Source organism: Curcuma longa, chromosome 9 (assembly GCF_044706935.1).
Source record: "Curcuma longa cultivar G26 ecotype Majalengka, Jawa Barat chromosome 9, ITB_CL_G26_1.1, whole genome shotgun sequence".
Lineage (NCBI taxonomy): Eukaryota > Viridiplantae > Streptophyta > Magnoliopsida > Zingiberales > Zingiberaceae > Curcuma > Curcuma longa.
Window position 1 is genome coordinate 9,936,110 of NC_133869.1, and position 25,603 is coordinate 9,961,712.

Genomic DNA, 25,603 nt, shown 5'->3' on the forward strand with positions numbered 1-25,603 from the left:
TAATTATATCAAATATTTATTAGAGCATTCACAATGGATGCTCTAACGAGGTGTTATAACATCCCATTAGTGTTAAACACCATTATGGAGGGGTGTTATAACACCCCTCCAATCAAATTAATCAAGAAAAAAAATATCTCTTAGAGCATCCACAATCCACTCTTATTATCACCCTCCATCTCATTAAAAAGTATAGGGTTCACTGTCACATACTCATTATAACAACATATCTCTTTCATTTACATTCCTTTTAATATTAACACTCATTATTTATGGGTCCCACCCACTCAATCATTTTAAAACTCAATCATTAACATTTTATTTTTAATAATAATCTTACTTTTAAAATAATAATTTTACTATTTTAATAAAAGTTAAAACTAACCGTTAATAAAAATTTATTTAATTTTAAAATAACCGTTAAAACTAATTGTTTTAATAAATATAATTTAAAAATAAAAAAATACATGTGGGTGGGCCCAACTAGTATGAACACCCCTCCGCAATGATGTTTAATATCAATGGGGTGTTATAACACCCTGTTAGAGCATCCATTGTGGATGCTCTTACACCAACACTATTATAGCAACTATAGAGTAAAAAAATTAATTATTTTATTTTAATCTAAATTATTATACATAAAACACTATTATATTAAAATATTATTTAACAATTTAATTAAAATTATTTAAATTTTATTAAAATTATTTTAAAATACTTATAGCATCTACTTAATTGTTTAAATTTTATCAAAATAATTTTAAATTAATCAAAATAATTTTAAAATAGTTATAATAACTATTAAGTAATTGATATGTATTATATTAACTACTACAAAGTACCTAGCTATTTTACGTTATAATAATTAGTTGCAGTTGTTATAATTAATAGCACTAAAAGTAATAATATTTTAAAGATAAATCACGTAATGAGAGATATTTTATTTTTATTATTATTAATATATACCACAAGAGCAAGAGCAATTATCCAACAGGCCCCTGATTATATCAAAATTTTAAAATAAAAGAATATTTTTGCGTACGTTGCGCTATAATATAAACTAGTCTGAATTTAAATATTTTAAAGTATCAAGGACTTCCCTGGGTAATTGCTCTCGAGATGTGAAATGGAAGAACAAGATAATGAATTAAGTTAATCAAAGATATTAGTGTTAAGTAGGCTTCTTAACCACGCTGTTTTGCTGTAATAACACTATTAGTCACCAAGTTAATGGTTTGGTTGTACTTAAATTATAAGGTTGTCTGGAGATATACGGCACTAAATAATATTTTTAGTATTTTTTTATTAATTTATAAAATTTAAAGTGTATTTTCCTTCATTTAATATCAAATGGATTATCCATTGTCGCGTCGAATCATATATTAAAAATAAAAAAAATTAAAGAATTAGTTTAATTATTTTCATGACGTCATATATCCATGGAAGAATTACTTTCCCGCAATTCCCGCAGCAACGGACAATCCTGGCCGTCCAAGTGGCTGGATAGCCCACTGCCACGTCAAAATGGTCGATGCGGATGGCTCTCCCTCGCCTACCGAACTGCGACGACCGGGGCCCACGCGGTGGCGCGGACCGACACGTACCCTTCGTGGTCCCCAGTGGGACCCGCCGCGCCTGACTCGTGGTGCGAGAGCAGGAGTTCCACGCAGTCCGACCGCCGACAGCGTGGACCGCGTGCCGTTGCTTTTCTCAAAAAAGAAATTGCCGGCTCCCGGAGGGCGCAGTCTCACCGACCCTACGCGATAACTTACGTGGGCCCCATACCATGGACCAGTGGCATTCTTGGTGGATATGAGGTTACGGATGGAGGACGGCGGGGCCGCTGCGCGGCAGCACGTTCGTGGCAGGGTCCTCTCACTCATCAGATTCCTCCACGTGGACGAGCAGCTGAGTGCCACGGCGCGTTATCTAACGAGGATGACGATTTGGCAAATCCTGCTTTATCCGCTTCGCAACGTCACGAGAGGATAAGAGGAGAGGGAGAAGAAGACTGCCTTGTTTACTTTGGAGGACGAATTCACGTTCATAAAAAAAAAAAAGATTTTTTTTTCTTTCAAAATTTAGTAGTACAAACAGGTTGTAAGCACGTAGTGCACAAAACATATAGTCAAGCTACCGATCAAGTCGTAAGCAAACCGCAAGCTCACAGCCGCGGTTCGTTAGTCTGTGAGTGTTGGATATTGGGTCTTAAAAAGATCAATATAGATTTTATAAAAAATTGAGGATGTCATCAATGATGAAAGTCGAAATTGACTTAAAAATCGAAATCTACGTTTTGCATAGATAGATCTAGACTATTAATTTACTCAAAACTGATTAAAAATGAATGAGAAATTAATTGTTCAAAGTTAATCAGAATAGCATTAATTGTTAATTAATGATATAGAAGGAAGTGTATGGGGAATAGTTTCACATCGATAAATTCCATAAGCTTCCCTTCCTTATTTATATTGTTGTGTTAATGGAGTTAACACAAAAGTCCATGTGCTCTCTTCTCATGGACAAGCAGGTGCTCGCACCTACAAGCCCACGGCTCGCCACCCGCTACGTGCGTAAAATCTGAAGGGTTACAACCCTCCAAATCTGACGGATGAGATTAAAGGACGATCTGAAGGGTTACAATCCTCCAAATCGAACAATCCAAATAAATTCTACCTCAAAAGTCACAATCACTCATCAAATGGTATCATACCTCTTCACTTTGTATAAATATGTCCCTCCAAATGCTGAAAAATCATCGAATCAACTTATCCATTGAATCATTCAATAAGCATATATCTCATCTTTTGCATTCAGAGTTCAAAAAGCATATGAAAAAAATTCATTGGTCTCGAAATTTGAAATGCTACTATTTTGAGACGTTGTCGTTGTATATCGGAAAACGAATTACGACTATCCGTAAGCACCTGTAGCGGAGTAATATTATTTTACGAAGATAGTGTTAAACACTAACCTCGATAATCTAATATCAATTTGCATCCTCCCTGATATCTACCGACAAACAATGAGTAGATGCATGTTCGAGGCCAAGTAGTCAATGTGTTTGCAAGAGGCCATAAGCTCACGACCTATGACTGATCGACATTCGGTCATCCCTCAATTTTTATGTTGAATGTTGTTTGTCCTCTCCTCCCTCAAAGTAAACGCACCGAAGCGACTGATCGATATTTAATAGCGCAGTGTAAGCTATGTGTCAGCAAGTGTCCCAATGAAATAGACAAATCCAACGGTTCAATTGAATGTATGCGAGATTTTCAAACCGGCCAGGTCAACTCATTCGTCACAGTCAACGCGCAAGTAGATACTTTGCTAGTCAACATAATCTTAACAATTCACGTAAGCTTTCATTATTATTATTATTATTATTATTATTATTATTTAAAACTAATTACTTCATGAGAAAGATAAAATACCTGCTCTTGGATTTTGACCAAGTGTCGATTGCATCAATCATTATTTTAAACAGATCTGGTTGACCAAAGTGTCCAAGTCAACTCCATCAGCTCCCACCGAAAGTCGTTATACCATGTCTTGATCTGAACAGATTAAATCAAAAATTGAAGATTAATCCAATCTAATTAAATTAGCAAATATTTTCTTAAAAGAGAAGAAAGATAAACTATATGCTTTTGAGATAAACAAATTCAAGAAACACAATTCAAGCAAATGAAAAAGAAGATTGTGAAGCAACTGCAGATCATAATGCTCCAATGATCTCTGTGATCATACACTTTCAGATACCGAAGAAGCTCTGAGTCTACTAGCTTTTGTTTCAGACTTTCCTGAGATATCAAACAATGGAAAGAATGGCCAATTCTTTCTTCAAATCAATAATCTCACAACTATTTTGCCATATGGGTAGATCTTTCTCCACTATTCAAAGATCTTGGAATATCGAGTATCGAGTTCACTCTCGTTACGCCTTCGAGAACAGAGCATTTGTCATCCTCAGCGGTCGATATGCAAGCAGTAGACTGAGACCAATCTGGCTCCTTAGGTTCTTCAGTTACTGGTACAATCTCATCAGCATTGCAAATAGGTGTTTTCTTGGAATCGACTTTCTGAAATTGATCGGTTGATGATTGCTTTTCGAAGAACAGACAGACAACGGCACAGTCATCGATCTTTGAGGTAGGAAATTTCAGCCTCCAGGATTGCACTGCACAGTCGACAAGGGCTCTTGCAGCTGTTGCGCGAGTTGGTGCTGAAGAAACAATATCAACAGCCTCCTTGTTTGAAAGAACATCCCATACCTATCAAAGATTCACGATCAGTCGGTAGCATAATCAAGCAATACATTCGAGTATATGATACTAGACTGCGTAACCGATATACGACAAAGGCAGTTGTTAACCGTATCATCACAATTTAAAATTTAACACTACTGCCATCAAGTCAAGATCAATGATAAAAGCAAGCTTAAGAACTAGTAGTTATTTCAGATTGATGAAGAGAGAATGCCACAAAGAAAAAAATAAAGGAATTGATCGACAAAAAAGAGTACTATAGGTTGGACAATTTTGTTGTGTCGACGAAAGCGTCCCTGCTAGCCTTCTAGAACATAAAACCGACAAATTAAAAACAGAAACTACTGTGTTTGTGCTAATTTAGAAAATATTACACTGATGCAAAAAGATTGTACTGTCAAGATTTCATAGGAGAAGTTAGATTTTTATATATCTTTGACCACCAACCAAGATTACGATCTAACAACAAACATGTCGATGATGATGCCAACGCACTAAAGATGTAGATTAATTCATCAAATACGAAAAATATAACAATGAGGAAAGCCTCTAAACTAAGGAATATTAATCATGTTTAAGATTCAGCATACCAAGACATGAAATACATAAAGGACAATAAAGATAAATAGACTATATGAAACAATTAAGCGATGTGAGACCATGAAAATATGTACATTAATCAAGGATGAGAGAGACCAAAGAATTCTTGATTAACAATGATAAAATAAGATAAATTTTATTTAAATATAGATGAGGATATTGTAGGAGATCGAACCCAATGACATAAGAGGCCAACTCCATATAGTGGGATAAAAACTTGGTTGTTGTTGTTGTAGACTATTTGAAACAATGGCAATACATTATCCATGTTATTTCTAGTTCATAAGTTGAAATGTGATTCTTTGGCACAGTAAAAAACATACCCCATCAGTAGCAAGAATGATAAATTTATCTTTATCTGTGAGACGGTGATACGAGATATCTGGCACAGATATCAAACCATAATCTTTAAGGCAGAAGTCCCCAAAAGCTCTTGACATGGCCAGGCCTGGTGAGTCACTGTTTGGTGGCCATAAACGTGAAGCTTCTGGTTCGTCCTTCAGGGCAAAAACTCTTCCTTTGCATTTCTGAATTCTTGCTGCTTCTCCTAGATAATGGTATGCCAATGTTTCATTGCTGAAAAAATGATAATGCCTCGACAATGAGGCTTTATAACAACATAAAAATTCACCATGGGGAGGGGTAAGCCTTAGTGCCATAATAAATCTGCTATATGACTAGAACAAATCTCCAGTGGTAGAACAAGCTTTATATAATAATCCCATCTAAAGACTGAATTAGTGGGGGTCTCTCTTGCATTGGTTGTCCACTTACCCAACACCATTCAAAATAATGTTGATTGTTGGATGGACCGAAAAATAGACACATGACAAGGATCTCAAAGTTATCTTGCTTTCACTTAATTCAAAATAACAAAAAGTGGTGGCTAAGACTGTCTGCTCAACTCTAGCTTAACACAGTACCAAAACAGCACCAAGTTTAATTTTGGGCCTTAAACAAATTTGATGCAAGAAATAATGAAATATAACAAAGATGATTGGTGAACTAGGAAATAGACATGTACAACTTCCAAGAAAAATCAATGTGTTGAGCAAAAATCTAAAACACTCTTAGTCAGTTGGTGAGCATATCATGTAGTTGGGGAACGAGAGAGGCATTATACCTGGAAGATTAGGCTTGAAATCCACAGTCATCTGTACCGCAATCAAATTGTTATCTTTATCTCTGGTGCCCATCACTGCTCTTGAGTCACCTAGATTTCCAATTACAAGATCCTGTCCCTGGAGAATTGTAGGAAATACAAGTTAAAATGCACAGACGTGAAGCTTATCCTCATTGTGTTTTTTGGAATACCAAAACTAGAACAAAATTGGGACAATTTCTATCAATTGGAACACGAGACAATGTCTAACTTTTTTTTGAAAGAGGAAAAGACAAATGTTTTAGAACTTGTTACCTGCTTCACCATAGTAACAGCAGTAGTTCCACTACAGAAACAGGAGACTGCAGAGTTATCTTTCAAATCTTTGTCAACCACCTTAAAGGCTTCTAAGAAGGATTTCTTTAGTGGAGGATACATTTCAGGCACTGTGCCATCCCCATGGACCTCCAAGGAGTCACTAGGTTCTTCATCAGTGTTGAAGAATGTCATTTCTTCAGAATCCTTACTTCTCACCTTAGCAATAAGGTTAGCGCTCCATTTGTCAGACAATTTGAGAGGAAGAGAATCTCTGACCTTTTGGGCGACCAGGTGACCAAATGGACCATGACCATCGAACACTCCACAGAAGATGGTGTCGCTTCTTGATACAAAATTCTACAGGAACAAGAATATCACTGTACCTTAAGAAAGCTTTTGGCATGTTAAGCAGGAATTTAATTAATATTGGGAAATCAACTACATAAAGAATAAGAATCCATTTACATGTCTATATTTGTAATGCTTCTCGGTTCTCAGATAACATATTTGTTATAACTGAAATATAAAAGTAAGCAATTAAAGGGGAAAGGCACTAATTGAATGAATCATAGACATTGTTGGAAGAGTTGCCTGAGGAGCAGCTCATGTGGCAAATATCCTTGATAATTAGATAAGCCACCAATGCATACCGATGGATGCATGGTCAGGCTTAAAAGATGTGCACCTGTGGAAACTAAAATTATAAGATAATGGTCATGAAGTATGCATATAAATATCTAATTGAAAAATAAAACTGACAGAAAATTGGATTCAATTGGAAGAGTAACTCTGGATATGGAGAAAAACTGAAGTTGGGTCCACGATGGGAGAAAGATATCAAGTGGAATGTGTTTGAAATTTTATAGTTCCACATGATAACATTCATAACCACTTCAATAAAGCCAGAGCATGTTTAAATGTGCATGTTTTAAGAAGTAAACCTGATCCTATTGTTGGACATTTAATATGAAGATATTAGGACTTTTGAAACAACTACCTTGCAGGAAAATATATAATTCATTCTACAGAGGTGGGCATAAGACATAAAACACAGTTAAAACAGATACATTGCTAGCTAAGAGAATCTATGACTTTAAATTCTGCTGACAAGACATATTGACGTCAATGAATTATTGTTTACACTGATAACATGATAAAGTGGGAATCCAGATATAATTCTAAAAAATCGAGACAACTGCCAACCATATCATTATAGTAAATTTCCCTAAGATATTTACACACCACTCTTAGACCATTGCCCTATGATATTTACACACCACTCTTAGACCAACTGGAGATAATACTGAAGATATAGAACTTAATATACACAAGATGCTAGTGGAAACTGAAAAGTTATGGATTTCTTGGGTTCATATAACAGTGAATTATTTGAAAATCTCCTATTCCTGTTAAAGAACATGCTAAAAGCCCAAAGGACATTTAGCAAACACTACAAGCAGATTTATTCAGAACTTGCCATATTTGTGATTTTGGGATTGGTCCATAGGCGATACACCATTATTTGAGAGCCATGGCAAGATCTTCAGAGGATTGAGAGGATGGATCACTCTTAGCCATCTCGTTCTCCAACATCCTTACAATGGAAGCATCCTTATGATGGGAGAGGAGAAAGAACCCAAAAGGAACAGAATGGCATCAGAGAGAGAGAGAGAGAGAGAGAGAGAGAGAGAGAGAGATTGAACTTGTTGGAGGAAATCCCTAACCTCACACACTAGTATTGTACTGAATTGAATGCCTTTAGGCTGCATATTGATTGTCTATTTATAGAATTACATGGAGAACTAGTAAAATTAGTTAACCTTTTTATAGACCAATCATATTACTTAACCCATTCTATAGATCAATGATATTATGTAACCTATTCTATGGACTAATCATGTTATTTAACCTATTCTAATATCCTATTGTTGTTGCTTGGATTCCTTTTGGCCTGATCCATTTGGTTGATTGATTCATCCTTCTCAAGCCCAATCCATGTGGAGAACAAGTACATAGCATCTCTTCTCTCTAGAAAATTGTACACATCCTCAAGCATGAAGGCTGAGCCTCTTTGCTGGAGCAAAATCTTTGGTGAGAGCAACACCGCAATTGTTGTGGTGGTGGTTAGAGGTGGACCTGTATTTTCAACTCATGATGGACCCGAGGGGACTTGTTGAAGATAGGATGCTTAGTCCAACAAGTACAGTGTTATCTCCAGGGGTACACCTTCCTAAATGACTAGTTATTTAGGCATGGAATGAACTCTAACCCAGTTCAACATATATCTTCTTGTCAAATCTCCACTTGCTGGAATCCTTCTAAACTCCCTCGCGCTTCCCATTTCTTCTTCCTCCCTTCACAAATTTTCTGTGATCAATCACTTTTGCTTATTTTCTTGTTATGCGATTCTCATTTTGAAGGGATTCCACTTGATTTTTCTTGAGAAGTTTGAAAATGAAAGGAAAAGCAAAAACATCCAATCACCAAAACGACAAAACGTAGAAGGCGTAAAAATGCTTTTTGACCGATACCTCCCAAACGATCATGGCGTCCTGGTTGGGGCATTTCTGCCCCTGCTGCGTGTCAAGGCAGGCCACCTCGCTGGCCCCGTTCGAGAACAGACGACCAGGCAAGCGGTGGAGCTCATCTTCCCCAATCTCGCAAGCGACTGACTCGACTTCCAGCGACCGTCCTTCGCCGCCGCTAACCTCCGTCCTTTCCTCCTGCTTCGGTTTCTTCCTCGACCTCCGACTACCGGAGTCTCCCAGGTAACGGGACCATGATGCTGCGGAGGTCTGCCCCACTTCCGCCGGCGGCCGGCAGCACGACAAGCACGCGCCCATTATCTGCGACCGGCGCGCGAGCGAACCCGACGACCGAAGGCTTGTCTCTATGCGGTCAGTTGGTAAGTTGCATAATATTTTAAATTTAATTTATTTTTTCTTTAAACTTTTTTTATTATATTTTATTTCGATTACACTTTAGCCATTATATTTTCATAATTTATCGACGTGACCTCAATTACTGTTAATCAAAATAATTAGTAGTAATTACACATTATCTTAACTTTGAAAACTATTAACCAACATGATTAACGATTTAAAGTGGCATCATTTACACATCAATTTGACTTAAAATTGCGTGTTGAGGACAAGGGTCAAATCTTGACAAAGTCGAGATGATATAACTTCTTGATTTACCTCCTCATAGATAATCGTGGTCAACTGTAACTTCTCAATTTACCTTTTCACAAATAGTCGTGGGGTCCACTGTGTGGAACCGTTGGAATGACAAATTCCACCTTTTTACTGAAACGTATTGAGGAATCTTTTTTGTAGAATACTTTGATTAATTATCACTCTAATCTTTCTCCTTGTTGAAGGAAGGAATTGAACTAATGATTTACTCATTAAATTAGTGGATCTTTAGTCAAATTATATACATTGTACATGGCCATATGGGAAATTTTTTTATGGGCAAAATTTAAAAAGGATAATTCTTTATTATTATCATTATTGTTATTATTATTATTATATTTCTATTAAAATTGTTCTAATTGTAGTAGTTTTAAGTAAATCTATTTTAATATTTAGATGGATGAGTAAAAAAGAATAATTTACAAATAAAATTTAAGATTTAGTCATATTTTTTATTAATTTAAATATTCATACCATCCAAACTAATCTTGAAAATAGATAATTTTTCTCATATTTTATCCATTGAATAAATTTAAAAATTCATCCAACAACCGACCTCAAAAATCCACCTTTCATGCCAATTAGCATTGCAAGGAATAACTATCGGGACATAATTCAGTTGATTACGATTTCGGAACAGATTTACAGAAGATGACAAGGGTTCGAATTTCGACGAAGTCGAGTTAAACAAAGAGATATTTGTCGTGACCAATTGTAGAGTTTTCGAGGATTGGAGGCATATGAAGTTGTTATTGGTCAATGGAGGTGTGTTGGAAAATTTGAATGGAAACAAGAGAAAAATGGAGGGAAGATTTCATTCACACCTTTAGTCCCACATTGAGAGTTTTAAGATTATATGACTGCTTATAATGTATCATAAATATTAAATTAATATTTGAACTGAACATGGGCAAAGAATCAAGGACAAAAGTGTCTCATGCAACCAACATTTAAAATGAGAAGAAAAATGTCTCATTTAAAATGAGAAGAAAAATGCTTTTTATTTAAAATATTTTCTGTTTAAAAAAATATAATTGATCTTAATAAAATAATCATTTTTATAATTTTTTTATTTTTAATTCAATTACATATTTTAATTTATAATTTTTTACAATTTTAAATTATTTATAATACATTAAAAATAAAAAATACATAATAAATTAACATTTAATAATAATTGAGTTTGAATTTGAAATTTTTTTAATAAATAAATTCAAATAATCTTGATAAGTAAATAAATAAATTTAAATGCAAATAAATTTGAACGGCTAAGTTCGGCTTGACTCAACTCAGCTCAGCTCGTCCGCACAGCCTTCGACTCGGCTCGGCTCGTCTACACCCCTGCAGAGGCGCACTAATAACGCCGGCGCAGGTTAAAAGCCCTCCTCTGTCTCGGCCGGCCTCCTTCAACTGCCTGCACATCCATCTCCAGTCCACGAGCCCTAACTCTACATCGAGATCCGCTCGCTTTGATTCCTCAACTGGATCTGAATCGTGGTTTCTGATACCGTCGTCGGCGGTCGAGATCCGGTCGTCGCAATGCAGGGCCACGGGACCGCGGCCGCCCGCCCGGAGGCGATCCTGGAGTGGCTCCTCAAGGAGATGGGCTACCCTTCGGCGCCGCCCTCCCCCGACCAGCTTCGCAAGATCTGCCGCGGGAACATGGTGCCCGTGTGGAGCTTCCTCCTGCAGAGGGTCCGCTCGGAGCACACCGTGGCGACGGTGCGGAGGAACATGTTGGTGCACGGCGTGGCTCCAGCGGTGGGGGCCGCGGAGGTGGGCAGGGGGAGGCGGAGAGAGAGGGAGGAGGGCTCCTCTGCGGAGGCCAGGGAGATCGCTATCCGGGAGAGAGATCTGGCGCAGGAGGAGGCTGAGAGATTGAGGAACGTGGTGCGGCGGCAGCGGAAGGAGTTGAAGGCTCGGATGGCTGAGGTCGCTCGGGAGGAATCTGAGCGAAAGAGGATGCTTGATGAGAGATCGAATGCAAGGTAAGGATCGCCCTTCCGCTATTTGAAACAAATGATGATATGGAAAGAAAAGGGGGGGGGGGGGGGGGGGGGGGGGGGGGGGGGGAAAATGATTTTTTTACTCTATGGTCTTGATTCATTTGTATGCTCGAGCATCAGGTAGTCTTGTAGGTTTTCCCATGATAGGCTTATATGCACATCTGCAAAATTTTAGCTCTGTGCATTTGTAAGTGACTGCATAGTTTAGTTGTTGATTTACTGTGTTTTAATGTATTAGGCACAAACAAGTGATCTTGGAAGCATATGACCAGCAATGTGATGAGGCAGCAAAGATATTCGCAGAGTATCAAAGGCGGCTTCATCACTATGTTGATCAAGCAAGGGATGTCCGTAGGTTGATTACGAGCGGTAACAATGATGTTACTGATGAACTCCGTACTCATGGTGAGAAAGCAGTTTATTCAACTGTCAAAGGCATCCGATCCTTGGAAGATATTGTGCTTGTAGAAACATCAAGAGAGAGAGATACTCAGAAAGCTTGTGAAGTTCTTGCTTCTCACATGATCGAAAAGATAAGGAGAACTTTTCCTGCTTATGAAGGGATGGGTGTCAACCTCAACTCCCAGATAGATGCTGCCAAACTAGGAATTGAGTTTGATGGAGAAATACCTGAAGATGCTAAAGCAATTGTGAGGGATAAACTTAAAAATCCTTCCCTTTTACTTCAGTCAATCACTTCATGTGCTATGAGGGATAGCACACTCATTCACAAGGATACTGAAAAGATTGATATCAGGGTCGATGCAGAACTCTTAAGGTAGTTCACTGAACTTTCTATTTTGTTTAGTTGGACTGAGTTCTTTTAGTTTTGTAGCCGTGTCACTTTGTTCCCATTAGCAATAGTTTGATTTGGTTACTTGAGTAACTGTCCATTCATTTATACTGTGCCACATAGATTATTTTCATATTAAAGCTGCAATACTTCCTGATATAAATGATTTAGTTCTCCAGAATATACTTTGTAGAATCATACTCTAACAATCCTCAATTTTGTAGCTTGTAAGCTTGTCACTGTTCATTAATGTCCTTATATGTGAGGTTGACTATGGAATTATACTATGTTGTTTTGTTGCTAGATTTCTCCAGTGGGCTCACTGCCAATGTTATTTACTGACAATTATTGATTATTTGAAGGTTTTGGCATGCATTTTTGATTCAGTCAAAATGCTTTTGCTTATTAAGTTGTTGTTACTAAAATAATTTTTATTTAGATACAAGTATGAAAATGACATGGTACTAGATGCTGCTTCTCCTGATTCAAGCTCACCCTTACCTTACCAAGTGTATGGTAATAGTAAGATTGGGACAGAGATACCTACAAAAGCAACCTATGATCAGCTTCTTGAAAGACAGGTACTGTCTATTATCCAGACACATCTTATGGAATGGATCCTTTTGCTATCCATTCGGTTCAAAGAATTCATGTCTCAAACTCGCAATGCGATCTTGATTAGATCAAATTTGATTGAAGTTCTATATCTTGAAACTTTTATTTGATTCTGTTGAAGTTGATTAACGATCAACACATCAATCTTTATGTTTGGACAATTGAGTTGGGATTTGGGATATAATTCTTGGTGATGACACTATTTTCTTCAAAATTGTTATTTTTTAGTCATTCTGCTGCCAAATTTAATTCTGTCCAAAGGTCGTTAGCTTCATTTGAACCATAGGCTCAAAAGTTAATGTCTAACTTGATTTTTGATTCATCTAAGCTCAAATTTTGAGAAGGAATAGGTCTACCTTGTGATATTTGGCAAAAGCTGCATAAATTATAGATCCATACCTATAAGCCATGAATACTCCTCTATGGAAATTGGCTTCTTGTTAATACTCTATCTGGTTACTGCAAATTTTCAACTACTGTACTTTTGTCATCCTGGTTACAGCTTGTTTGCTGCTTGTGTAGTCTATATTTTGGTGTAATACCTTATGTTATCCTTGAATAGTTCTGCATATGCTTTTATCATTTCAGCCAAATGTAGGCTTATTCTGTCAAATAATGTAACTCAAATATTGCCCCCAGTACGCTAAAAACTATAATCTGAACCCTGAAGATGGACCCCTTTTTATACTTGTAATCAATTACTGCAATCATTTTGGTATCTAATAAATGGAGGTATTTATTTAACCTGAATCTTGTTCCAATCATTAACTTTATTATAAAATGGCAAATAGGATCTTACTTCCACCTTTCTCCACGTCTTGTTTAATGCAGACTGTGGTTAATAAATTTAGTTTACAAACAATTTAAAAGGCTTAACCAATTGCATTATTTTTTATCATATCTAATCTCAAAGTGTTCCTAATCAATTCTGAATATACAACCCTATGCACTTGCAGATAAATTTTGTGGATATCATCAGTGAAATATGTTTTACTCCATCTCAGACACAGTTTTTATATTTCAGTGCTACTTTTGTTTGCTTCTAGGAGTTTGCAAATTTTGTATTGCCTTGCAGAAAGCACATGTCCAACAATTTGTAGCCACTGAAGATGCATTAAACAAAGCTGCAGAAGCTAAGGCCTTATGTCAAAAGCTATTAGAACGTTCACATGGAAGCAATGATGTGGTTACTTTACAGACACTTCCTGCTGAAGGCGCTACTCAAAACCTTGGGGCTATCCATAATTTTGAGGTATGTGGCTTCTTCCATACTTAAAATGATGATATCATAAAGGTTTGAATTGACTTCTGAGTCATTCTTGATACATTTGTTTATGAAGTTTTAGTTGGAGAGCACATTATAATTTCTAGAGAACACTTTCAATATTGTCATATTTCTCCCTCCATACTTTTGAACCATTGTCGAAATACTCCTCTCTGTCACTTACTTGCAGGGACACTAATTTTCTGTTAGTCATGTGCATAACATGCAAAATGTGACAGGGAAAGGGAAGGGCTAATTTCTGATGGTACAAGCTCAATTGAAAATCCACTTATGGTCTAAAAATTAAAATTTTGGTCTTTTTGAACTTGTCAACACCATTAAAGATACATATCCGGCTTTTTTAGATCCCCCAATAAACTTATTTTGATGAAAATTTTTTACTTTGTGGCAATTTTGTGCCACTTTTGAAAATTGGCCTATGGGTTAAAGATCGAAGATTTTAGCCACTTTGAAGTCAACAACTTCACTAGAGGGATATATTTGCATCGCAAACCAATTTGCAAATTAGCTTACATGACATCTATGCCAATTTGTGTCAGTTATGACAGTTTTTTCACAAGCTAAAAAACATCTTGTGGTTTAAAAATTGAAGATTTTGACTCCGAACTTGTCAACACCTCTCTAGAAACATATTGCATATCATCATTTTTTTGTCAAAAAAGTTTATTGTGATGAAAAATTTCACCTTGAGTTGATTTGCAAATGTTTTGTGATCAATTTGTCATTTATAGTGCATACTACTATTAGCCTCCGTTAGTTGTTAACAAAGGAGGGGTATTTCGACAACGGTTTAAGTTTGGGTGTAAAAATGACAACTTTGAAAGTATGATGAGCATTTTGAATAAATAAGTAAACTATGTGGTGGGGGTGGGGTGCAAAATGAAATTTTCTCTACTTTTTTTTTAGTAATCTTTTGCAGCTACTCGGAAAACTTATAGTTTATTCATATCCTAGTACAGTTGATATATTCATTCTTTTACAAACTAATGGAATAAATCTTCCACTACAAGGCCAGGAAACATCTCTATATAATGTGACCTGGATCTTCTCTGTCTGCTGCAGCATATTACTGGAAGATTGAGATGTTTTTGCCATCCTAATGTTCTCATTTCTTAATTACTTTGTTGGTGCTTCTTCACTTCCTTCGAGTTAGTGTTCGGTTATTTTCTTATCCCAATTTTTTTTTTTTTTTGTGTACCATATAGTTGGAGGTCTTAGGCAGGGAAAGAGAAGTTGCTGGACTCAGAGCAAGTTTAGGTACACTGACATCTGAGGTGCAACGTTTAAACAATTTGTGTGCAGAGTGGAAAGAAGCTGAAGATTTGTTGAAGAAGAAGTGGAAAAAAATAGAAGGATTTGATGCTCGTAGATCAGAATTGGAGAATGTTTATGCTTCTCTTGTCAAGGCCAACATGGTTAGAAACTTTTTTAATTTTCATCTTGTCTTTTAGCAACTATGATCTTAATTGATATTGCAAACATATACATTTGTACTAATGTACTATTTTATTGAGCCCTAAACATATCACCAACTGGGCAATGTTTAACTGTAAATATTAATGTAAAAGACACCATACTTCTGCCTGTTCTTTAAGCATCTGATAGGTGCTCCATTATCCCTGCAATCATGAATTTATCAATCATGCAAACCCTAGGCTCTTTGTTTGGGTATGTATATATTTGGTTAATGTTTTTGGTAATCACAAATTCCCAATATATTAATGTTTACTGAGCCAAATACAACTAATCTTAAACTACTATCGATGCAATGCAAGTAATCAAAGTTATCTGCTTTGGCAATGAAAGACCTGCCCTGAAGTCAATTAATTCTGGCACTGAATACAGAAATATCTCATCATCCTCATGTATGAATCACTTTGTTATTCATATTCACGTATTCTCTCAAAACATGTTTTGTCAGGTAGTAGAGTCATCAGCAGTTAAACTCTTTCATTCAAGTTACTAAAAAAGTTTGGCAGTTTGCATGTTTCATAATGGTAACAATGTGACTAAAATAATTTCCTTTTCCTATATTTTTTCTTAAATGTTGCTAGATTTTTTGTCTAATTAATATCTCACTTTTTTTATCAACAGAAGCTCAATGTACTTCTCTTAACGCCTCAGTTATGATATATGACTACAACCTTCTTATTGACAAACTCATAATTGCATGCATTAACGGTGAAAGAAATTCATTATCTGTCTCTGTTACACTGCAGGAGGCAGCGACATTCTGGGAACAGCAACCATTGACTGCCCAAGAACATGCAGCAAAGACTATTCTTCCAACATGTACAGCTGTGGTGAACATTTCAAACAATTCGAAGGATCTCATAGAGAGAGAATTATCTTCCTTTTCTCAAAGTTTAGACAATAGTCTATACATGCTGCCTGCGACCCCGCAGGTTAGCTACCATCTTGCAAGTTTCTCGTCTGTCAAATTACAGTGCAACAAGTACTACTTTCATGCCTTCAAGGCTACAAAAATTTTTTATGGGTCATGAAAAACTTAAAAAAACACATGGTTGATTAATTTCAGCACCAGAAGAGAATGCACCTAAGTCTTAATCATATAGGGCTTATCTTAATATTTAGAAAGCCAGTAAGCCTTTTACTTGCCTCACTACTTTCAACCAGGCATTCCATGTTCTAAATCTTGTACTAGATTGCTGATATGGGTGACTTGTGATTGTCTGATGCCTGACTCAGTAAGTCTGACTATCACATTTCAGTTGGTTTGCCGTGGACAGCTTGTACAAGTGGCAGTGCTTTCTATGCTGTTAACACTGGGTGGTATACTGCCCAATTTTGAGCTCTACAAGGATTGATAAAAATATGAAGTTATGAAATAATTCTTTGAATAGAAAGTGAAATTATAGAGGGACTCCAATTTTTAGATAAATACATTTTGAAGGGATGTTGTCATGCCAACTGGAGTGTCATACCTGAGACGACCATATGACATATCAGCACCATACCTAAATTTTCAACCTTCGTTGCAAGCTTGTTAAAGTTTATTTGTATTTTAGTTCATAAAACAAAATACTGGACAGTTAAGCTTTGTTTATTTTTAATATTTGATCAGGAGCTTGTGGAGTCCATTGGTGCCCCTGGTGTCACAGGAGCTGAAGCACTTGCAGCTGCTGAGAAAAATGCTGCAATATTAACAACAAGAGCTGGTGCTAGGGATCCATCTGCCATCCCATCTATATGCCGCATCTCTACTGCTCTCCAATTTCGTTCTGGTTAGTGACAATGTCATCCTATTGTTTGACAGTTTAATGCAAAGAATGCACATTATGCTGAATTTTTTTTGTGTTTTTGTTTCCTCTCCCAATTTGTTAACATGATACTAGGACCATGCTAACATCATTATAATCACTTCTCCAGATAGTAAGATTATTGGTTTCAACTTGGTCAGATTGAATCATCATACTATCTGATTTTTGAGATTCTTTCACAGATTGAACCACAATACATTTAATCTTTAAGATGTTATCCAGCAGATGCAGTTCTCATGAAAATGATTGTGTTTTATGCATTTCAATTGCCAGGCTTCCTAGGTTTGTCATTGCTCCTTAAGCATGTGGGTGATATCGGTCATGGTTTCTAAGATCCTTATTTTGTGATCCTTGTCACTTATATCCCTATGGTACATTTATCATGGAAAATATTAATAAGCTTGAAAGCATTCACAAAATCAATATTGTTCAATTGGTCCAAAAATCTTATATTGACCATATCAGATCAGGTGGGAATGGGGAAAAACAATATTAATCTTAAAATATAAAGTAAGTGAAAGGGGAAAAAATAGTAATATATCCATAAACATTAAATAATTCGATTTATATAAATTTATTTAGGATGGTACTAAATTATTATACTTATAGATTGGATTAACAATATGAGTTCTTTAATTACAAGTATATTGGACTGTCACTTATTTATTGGTTAAGATAAATTCTTGAATAGTTAATAAATACAATAAGATTAATAATTTTAAAATCTTAGACTGCACTTCACTGTTAATATAATTAGTTAATCAAACAAATTTGTACAAAAAATAAAAAGAAGTCAAGAGGTTACAAATCTATGAAACTGCATTGCTTATATATTTTATGATTCAATTGCTAATGCATTATTAGTTGGGAAAATTGTATTACAAATTATCATTTATGATTGAAATTTTAGTCTTGTATATCTAACATGCATTCTATTGTTGACTATACATGGTTTATAGCATTCTTAATTATATTATATTCAATTAATTATATCACCACTTCTATGACGTGGATTTCTTATAAAAAGTTGTAAATTGGAAAATAAGCATGCATTCTTACTGTTGACTATACATGTTTTATAGCATTCTTAATTATATTATATTCAATTAATTATATAACCACTTCTATGATGTGGATTTCTTATAAAAAGTTGTAAATTGGAAAATATTAATTGAGTATGAAGATATATCTTGTTAATTTCCTACAGAAAATCACCATTAGCAATTTGCTAATATTTCTGTAAACACTTGGAATTGCAAGTATTATAGGTTTTTTTTGTTCATTTATGTATTTTGTTACGTATGATGTGGAAGATAAAAAATATTTTCTTTTATGCATTAATTTAACTTGATATAAACTTTTCATTATACAAATTGCTTAGATTCAATAGCTCAATGTTTTATGTTGTAGATGTATAACCTCAATATTTTCTTTTCCATATCTTTGTGCATTTTTATCGATAGAAATTATTCTAAAAAAATGCAACCTTGTATACCACTATAAGTTAAATTTTTAAGGTTTTTTTTTACAATCAGTGCATTAAATTATTAGTAATTCATCTACTTTGGTTTCATTAATAAAATAAATAATCTTTTTGAAGCTTTCCATGTTTCGAGATCCCTGGTTTCTAACATGCAGTTGAAAATATATTATTTATTTTTGCCATGCTGTTCAACCTTTCTAAATAACTTCAATTTGTTCACAAATCCCATATCCAAAATTTCTTACTAGAATTGATAAATTTTTATCTGAATCATGTGGATTTTTGAGTAGGTGTTGAAGGTGCAGATGCTGGCTTAGCATCTGTCTTAGAGTCATTGGAATTTTGTTTAAAGCTTCGGGGTTCTGAGGCTAACATCTTGGAGGATTTGTCCAAGGCAATTAATCTCGTTCATACGAGACGGTACCTTGTCGAGAATGATTGCATTTTACTGAACCATGCACACCGGATGCAACAAGATTATGAAAGGTAAATTTTTCCTGATATATAGTTTGAACAAGCCTCCTAGGTCCATTAGAGATCTGGACTGTTGAATACAGGCTGTCAATTTGCGGTTCATATCATAAATTATTTCGGTGAATTATTGAATCATGAATCATATCAAATCATGAATTGTAAGATTTTAGATTAAAAAATTATAAAATTTGATTAAAAAAATTCACTTTTTTAAGAATAGTTTTGATATCTAAAATTATATAAAATAATATAATACTTCATTTAATAGCAAAACAATAGATCGAGATGGGATGCTTATTTATAACAAAACTATATAATCATATCTTCCACTAATGATAATGTACAAATTAATTTAATTAAGTATTGCAATGAAATAAGCATTAGGAACTTTTTCTTTAAATGCTGTTGACATAAAAAAATCATTATCGTCTAATGGAAGACAACTTAAACATAATATGACTTCAAATCAAACGAGAGAAAGCATTTGAAAGATAAATCATTACTAACTATTGAAAATCTACTTTGATATGATATAGAAAAATCATTATCATCAATGTGACAAAATCTATTTCAATTATTAGGTGTTTAGTCCACAATGACTATTGTCAACTCTGTGTCTCCATTTGATAAGAGTAATATAAAATTTGTCATATCTTTCTTCTTTTCTTTACAATAAATTTGATTTAATTTTAAGGATATTGGGATTAATTTAATTTCTTAATGGGTTAGGTTTACTTTTACTTAGATTTAATTCTTAATGAGGTTTCTTTCTTGTTTTCAAAATTGATTCATATTAAATCAGACTGAGTCATTACACCATGCCACTTTTGACACCCCCATCCCCATACACTTATAAGAGTTGCAAGTTGCAAGTTCCTTGCTTGCTATTAAAATGCCTGCTTTGGTAAGTAAATCTGGGGGGGAAGTGAAAAGAATTCAAATAACTAAATAAAATAAATAAAAATTATTGAATTAGGATGGTGATAAAAAGAGAATACTGACCTTAAAAATCAATTTTAATTTTCCACCATATGTTAGTTCAATCAATTTCTAGTGATCTCATTTCCACTGCATGCTCCAAGAGCATTATATTTACGTTTGGTTAGCATGATTATTGCTGAAGTAGCATGATTGCTCATTTGACACACTTAGCTAACTACCTATGAGATGGAAACTCCTCTTAGATGGAAAACAAGACTCTACGCTGCAATCTTTCTTGTTTTACTGCCATTTCAATGTCTACAAATCAACCAGGGTATTCCCTAGTTCCAATTGATCTACCTCTGCCCCTACCTTGTTGTAGTGGAACAATCATAGCCCTGCTTCCATGAAGGGTTTATTTTCAGTTGTAGCTCTCATAGTCCAATTGGTTTTCTGGCTTTATGAGTGAGTCTCCTTATGTTTTTTTCTTAGGAAATGGGCTGCTCTCTTTCTGAGCATCCCGACTGAAAATGGGCATTACAACCACTCATTCTTGTGTGTGCAAGTCTTTCCATGACAATATTACGATAAATGTGAATTGCAAAAAAAAAAAAAAAAACCCTGTTTACAATGTAAGCCGTCGCAGTAGATCAGTAGATGTTTAAGTTAGAATTCAAAGAACCAGCTGCAAAGAATTGAAATCTCTTGCTTATCAATGAATTGAGTTCATATGTAAGAATCTTATTGTTTTATATATGAATTGTATTGTATCGCATGATACAAATCATGAATCCTATGGTTGAATATACTATGTCATGTCAACATTATATATGCTATGCTTCTCTCAATTCAAATTGTCTGTGACAATTGAAACTACTTATTAAAGTTGAAAAGTTGATTCCTCAATTGTTTATTGCACTAGCATATTAAACTGTTTTTTAGGACAAGGGGAGACCAAAAGTCAACCCCATTGGAAAAGGAATCTTACCTGGTAGAAGTGGTGGAGTAAGGGTAGGGAAAAATGAGGCAGATAGAACACTTAAGAGGGGCTCATATTGAATAGGCAATAGGTGCTCCACTTGAAGGATCATGTGCCTGCCCAAGATGAACAATACCTGAAATATGGCCAACCGTTACCACACATATGTACCACTTCTTCAGTTACTAATGTCAGAACAATAGCTGCCAGGGTTGCAGCAGAATGGTTGAAAGGTTATGGGATCCATGGTTCAAGGAAGCATTAAGAGGATTCTTAGGAACTTGCTGATCCGATGGCCTTGCTCTTTGAGGTTGCTTGTATCAATGTATACCACTCTGTTTTGACCCTGAGTTTGTGAGCAAAATCGAGATCGCTCAAACGGGTGTCTGGTAATTGGAAGGAATTGAAACTCACTAATTTTTCATCCCAAAAGACAGATAGAGACACCATAGTAGGGACTGATGAGCCAACTATGTACTCGTTGTGCATGCAGTGTAGAGGCTTCCATTCCATTTCTTCCAGCACTTGAAATTTTAGGAATCAGGTGATCTCCTTCCTTTTCCGATAGTCATCGCCTTCGTGGAGGATGATCTACTAGAACATCTCGTAGTATTCTTGGAGGATCTCATTATTGGTGCTGTAAAACTCTCAGAATCATCACGGTAGGTTGACAAGGAATTGGAGAGAGCTGATTGGGATCGTTGTGGAAGGGTAACACAATGGACTGCATAGACCTTTGGCCTTCCAAACCTTAAGCAGTTTGGTGATTAGTTGATGGTCTCAATGCCCAGACTGTCTACGTAGCCAACAACTATCCAAGAAAGCACCTATGTAAAACATTTAGAGCATCGGCTGCCAATGAAGGAGACATGCTTAAATTTGTTTAACATGCTAGACTTAGCTTATAAGGATGAATCACATGAGATCTCATCCACTTTGTGTGCTTATTTCACCTATGTAGTCATTGATACCAGCTGCCTTAGATCTTTGTTTCATATTTCATTTCGCTGCATGTTGCTCTTTTGTTGCAAGTTTAAAGGCAAACCGTGATCAATTGGGTTTTTAAATATACCAATAGAACAGTTTTTTTTTTTTTGTGCCCCTTACCTGTTTCTAATGCAAATTCATTATTTACCGGTTGAACTTGCAGGATTGCCAGTTATTGTTTGAAGTTAGCTGGTGAACAAGAAAAAATAGTTGCAGACAGATGGTTGCCTGAACTTCGTAAGGCCGTCTTGGATGCACAAAGATGCTTGGAGAATTGCCAACGTGTTAGATGCTTGGTGAGAAACTACTCATCAATTTGTTAATAGTTCATACGATAGAATAATACACAGCTTGTAGTTTTATTATGATAATGTGTGCCTCTATTGCAGGCTATTCCGTTTATCAATCTTTTCATGCAATCTTAGGTTTATTTCATTTCTTTGCTAGGTGGGTTGTAACCTGTAAAAACTCAGAAGTTGTGCACTTATAATCTTGCTAGGTGAATTGTAGGTGCATAAATTAGGATGTTAGGCACACATTTTAATTAGGTAACCTTTAATGGATTTCGATTAAAACAATGGTGCCTTGTTTCATAAATCCACTTTTTTGAAGGTTGATGAATGGTGGGAGCAGCCAGCAGCAACTGCCGTCGACTGGGTGACCGTTGACGGGCTAAATGTCGGTGCTTGGCTCAACGGGGTGAAACAACTCCAGATGGCGTTCTACGACCAGAAGCTGTTGTGATGTTACCCTCCAGATGGGTCAAATTCTCAGGCTCCACACATTCCTTCTCAGAACACTTCCTTTGTAAGACCGACCGTCGTTATACTTTTCCGTTTGGTATGCGTTCAGTCTAATCCTTGCAAGCTGTGGTTTTGCTAATTGATGTCGATATTGTTTGATGTCGATATTGTCCGGGCCAAATGCCTAATGCACTCACTCTTTGTAACTCCAGGTTTTAGTTATCTCAAAATGAATGGGTTATGATGAACTGATGCCCCTTGTAATTAAAGGTTATGTAAAACTATCATACTTTTAGTCTGCTGAGGGAACCATGTCGAATCATGATTTTTTTTACGGGTTTAAATTTATTTATTTAATTTATTAAGTTATTTTCATTTATTTATTTAATTAAATGAATATAAATAAGTTTTTTATGAAGTTGAATATTAAATTTATTTATTTCCACATATCTTATTTTATGTTTTTTTTTATATTAAAGTTGTGAACTTGTGCAGAGCTATTTTTATTCAAGCAGAGCAGGCAGAAATGAAGGCAGCAGATAGATGTCTGTCTCTGTGCTGTTCGGTTCCTCTGCTTTCGGCTGGCAGTCACATTAGATTGGGGCACTTCTTATGGCCATCAGTCAACGCGAGGTCGCTTCCAAATCCTCTGATCTGAAATCTGGCACGGTGAGATTCTCACATGAACAGTAGTTTATGACTGACCAGATAATTGAATGAAATTCACTTCAACTGAGATTTATCCAACTAATTAAGTAGAATAGTTATGCTCTTGATTTTTGGGTTAACAAGTAGAATAGTTATGCTCTTGATTTTTGGGTTAACAAGTAGAATAGTTATGTTCCTTCCTTCCAACAGTTTCAATTGCCGATATCGACAATGTCGATCGCCAAATGATGAAACGTTTGAGATCACCAATGTCAACCACATCGACCCAACGGTAAAGTTGTCAAGATAGTGTTTTTTCAGATACGGTGCAGTGGTAAAATATTTAAGAAGATTAGAGTTTAGAGTTTGAATCCTAATAAGAATAAATATTTTGAACGAAGCAAAGTGCACAATCTCCTACTTGGGAGGACTTTAAATCCACAGGGGAATGAATTCCATAGGCTTTGACCCTTGTCCTATGAAATAATTTTGCTACTTGAGTAATAACTCGACTTTGCCCTCCGCTTAATTTTTGAACATGAAAGGTATAAGGGTATAAAAATAAGAGGCGAATGGAGGGTAAATTAAGGGTAACGATACAATGTCTCTCCCCTTCTCCAACATAAACACACACTTTTCGCTCCCTCTTAATATGAAATTTCTGACTTCGTCATGGTTCTGCTCTTGATTTTTGGGTTAACTAGTTGAATCGTCCGCTCTAGTTCCATTTTGTAGCCGTTCCTTCCAACAGTTTCGATCGCTGACATTGGCAATGTCGATCACCAAATGATGAAATAAGCTAACAGCATGCGCTTACTCAACATCGAGGGTTAACCAATTTTGACTAGCTAGACACAAGCTTCTTACTAGGCAAATAACAAATGCTAATAATGTATGTATTTCAATTATCGAATAGTACTCGAGACTAGTGAGTAATTTTACTCACTTCTCAATTTACAAGTTAGATTTATCACAATGTAAAAAAATAAGACAAGATGATTATAATTCATGATCGAGCTTTCTTCTTCTTTATCTACTTCTTCTTTCTTTTCTTCTTCATCAATGCATGTAGAAGGCGAGGAAGGAGACTAGGGTGGTGGTGATGACTACACCAACTGTTGGTGCGAGAATGAAGGAGGCACTCGCGGGGCCAGGAGCAGGGGCCTCAGCGGCTAGGGCATGGGTGGTAGAAGCGCCGATGATAAGAATGGCGTAGACTATCTTTTTCATCTCCATTATTACGATTAAGTAAGCAAATAACTTAGAGATGAGAAAGAGGTAGATTAATCTCCTTGATTTTGAAACTTGATGAGGAATAAATTTATAGGGTGGTTTAGGGGTTGAGATGATCCTTCGGAGCTAGCTAGGTGTTGACTTTTTCATCTGAAATACTATTTTTGACCGTTGACATTGTTCCATAATTAATAGATTATTCACTATAATAAAAATTATAAGACTAGCTAGATAAATATTATTTTTATTAGTTTGGCTTATTAAGCTGGCATTTAAAGATCATAATTTTTAATTTAAAAATAATATTTATATTTATCATGAGCTTATATCTCATAATTGATATATTCATATCATTTTAAATATATCTCTAATGCTTTATTTACTTGAGGCGAGAGGAGACGGATGAAGAATGGAAAGAAATCCACCGTGAAAATATATCTCTGGGAAGGAGAATGGAAAGATGAAAGACAAAAGTAAACGAGGAGAAGGAAAAGGAAAGCAAAATAGTGACGACCGTGGTGTCTTCGCTATCGCGACGAGGTCACAACTCATGACGTACGGCCTTAGTGGCAACCTCTCAACGAGGTCACAAGGCCAGACCTCGCCTACAACCTTGCAGTGAGGTCACGAGGTCAGGCCTCATCTGCAACTCTAACTTTCTCTTTAATAT

General features: G+C 35.7%; 2 protein-coding genes across 2 annotated transcripts; one reads left to right on the forward strand and one right to left on the reverse strand.

The window, feature by feature from the left end:
- Positions 1-3,682: 3,682 nt before the first annotated feature.
- Positions 3,683-9,150, reverse strand: LOC141834723 (putative protein phosphatase 2C 66). Its single transcript, XM_074722068.1, has 5 exons — positions 8,820-9,150; positions 6,286-6,645; positions 5,992-6,109; positions 5,192-5,415; positions 3,683-4,274 (listed from the first exon to the last, which is right to left on the reverse strand). The coding sequence occupies exons 1-5, from the start codon at positions 9,129-9,131 to the stop codon at positions 3,864-3,866; spliced, it is 1,425 nt and encodes a 474-aa protein (XP_074578169.1). The 5' UTR covers positions 9,132-9,150; the 3' UTR covers positions 3,683-3,863.
- Positions 9,151-10,910: 1,760 nt separating this feature from the next.
- On the forward strand, positions 10,911-23,374 carry LOC141834935 (AUGMIN subunit 5). The gene is made up of 10 exons (XM_074722330.1): positions 10,911-11,473; positions 11,730-12,269; positions 12,724-12,865; positions 13,975-14,151; positions 15,390-15,599; positions 16,404-16,589; positions 17,270-17,429; positions 19,239-19,434; positions 22,473-22,605; positions 22,922-23,374. The coding sequence occupies exons 1-10, from the start codon at positions 11,025-11,027 to the stop codon at positions 23,051-23,053; spliced, it is 2,325 nt and encodes a 774-aa protein (XP_074578431.1). The 5' UTR covers positions 10,911-11,024; the 3' UTR covers positions 23,054-23,374.
- The last annotated feature ends 2,229 nt before the right edge of the window (positions 23,375-25,603 follow it).

What these genes read in the sequence shown, in the direction of transcription:
- LOC141834723 (XM_074722068.1), bottom strand. Translation starts at nt 9,131, where the DNA reads ATGGGCGCGTGCTTGTCGTGCTGCCGGCCGCCGGCGGAAGTGGGGCAG. An exon ending in CTGTTACTATGGTGAAGCAG is followed by an intron (nt 6,110 to 6,285) that starts GTAACAAGTTCT and finishes ACAATTCTCCAG; the next exon opens with GGACAGGATCTTGTAATTGG. An exon ending in TCATTCTTGCTACTGATGGG is followed by an intron (nt 4,275 to 5,191) that starts GTATGTTTTTTA and finishes AATCTTTGATAG; the next exon opens with GTATGGGATGTTCTTTCAAA.
- LOC141834935 (XM_074722330.1), top strand. Translation starts at nt 11,025, where the DNA reads ATGCAGGGCCACGGGACCGCGGCCGCCCGCCCGGAGGCGATCCTGGAG. An exon ending in GGGCTATCCATAATTTTGAG is followed by an intron (nt 14,152 to 15,389) that starts GTATGTGGCTTC and finishes TGTACCATATAG; the next exon opens with TTGGAGGTCTTAGGCAGGGA. An exon ending in TGCTGCCTGCGACCCCGCAG is followed by an intron (nt 16,590 to 17,269) that starts GTTAGCTACCAT and finishes ATATTTGATCAG; the next exon opens with GAGCTTGTGGAGTCCATTGG.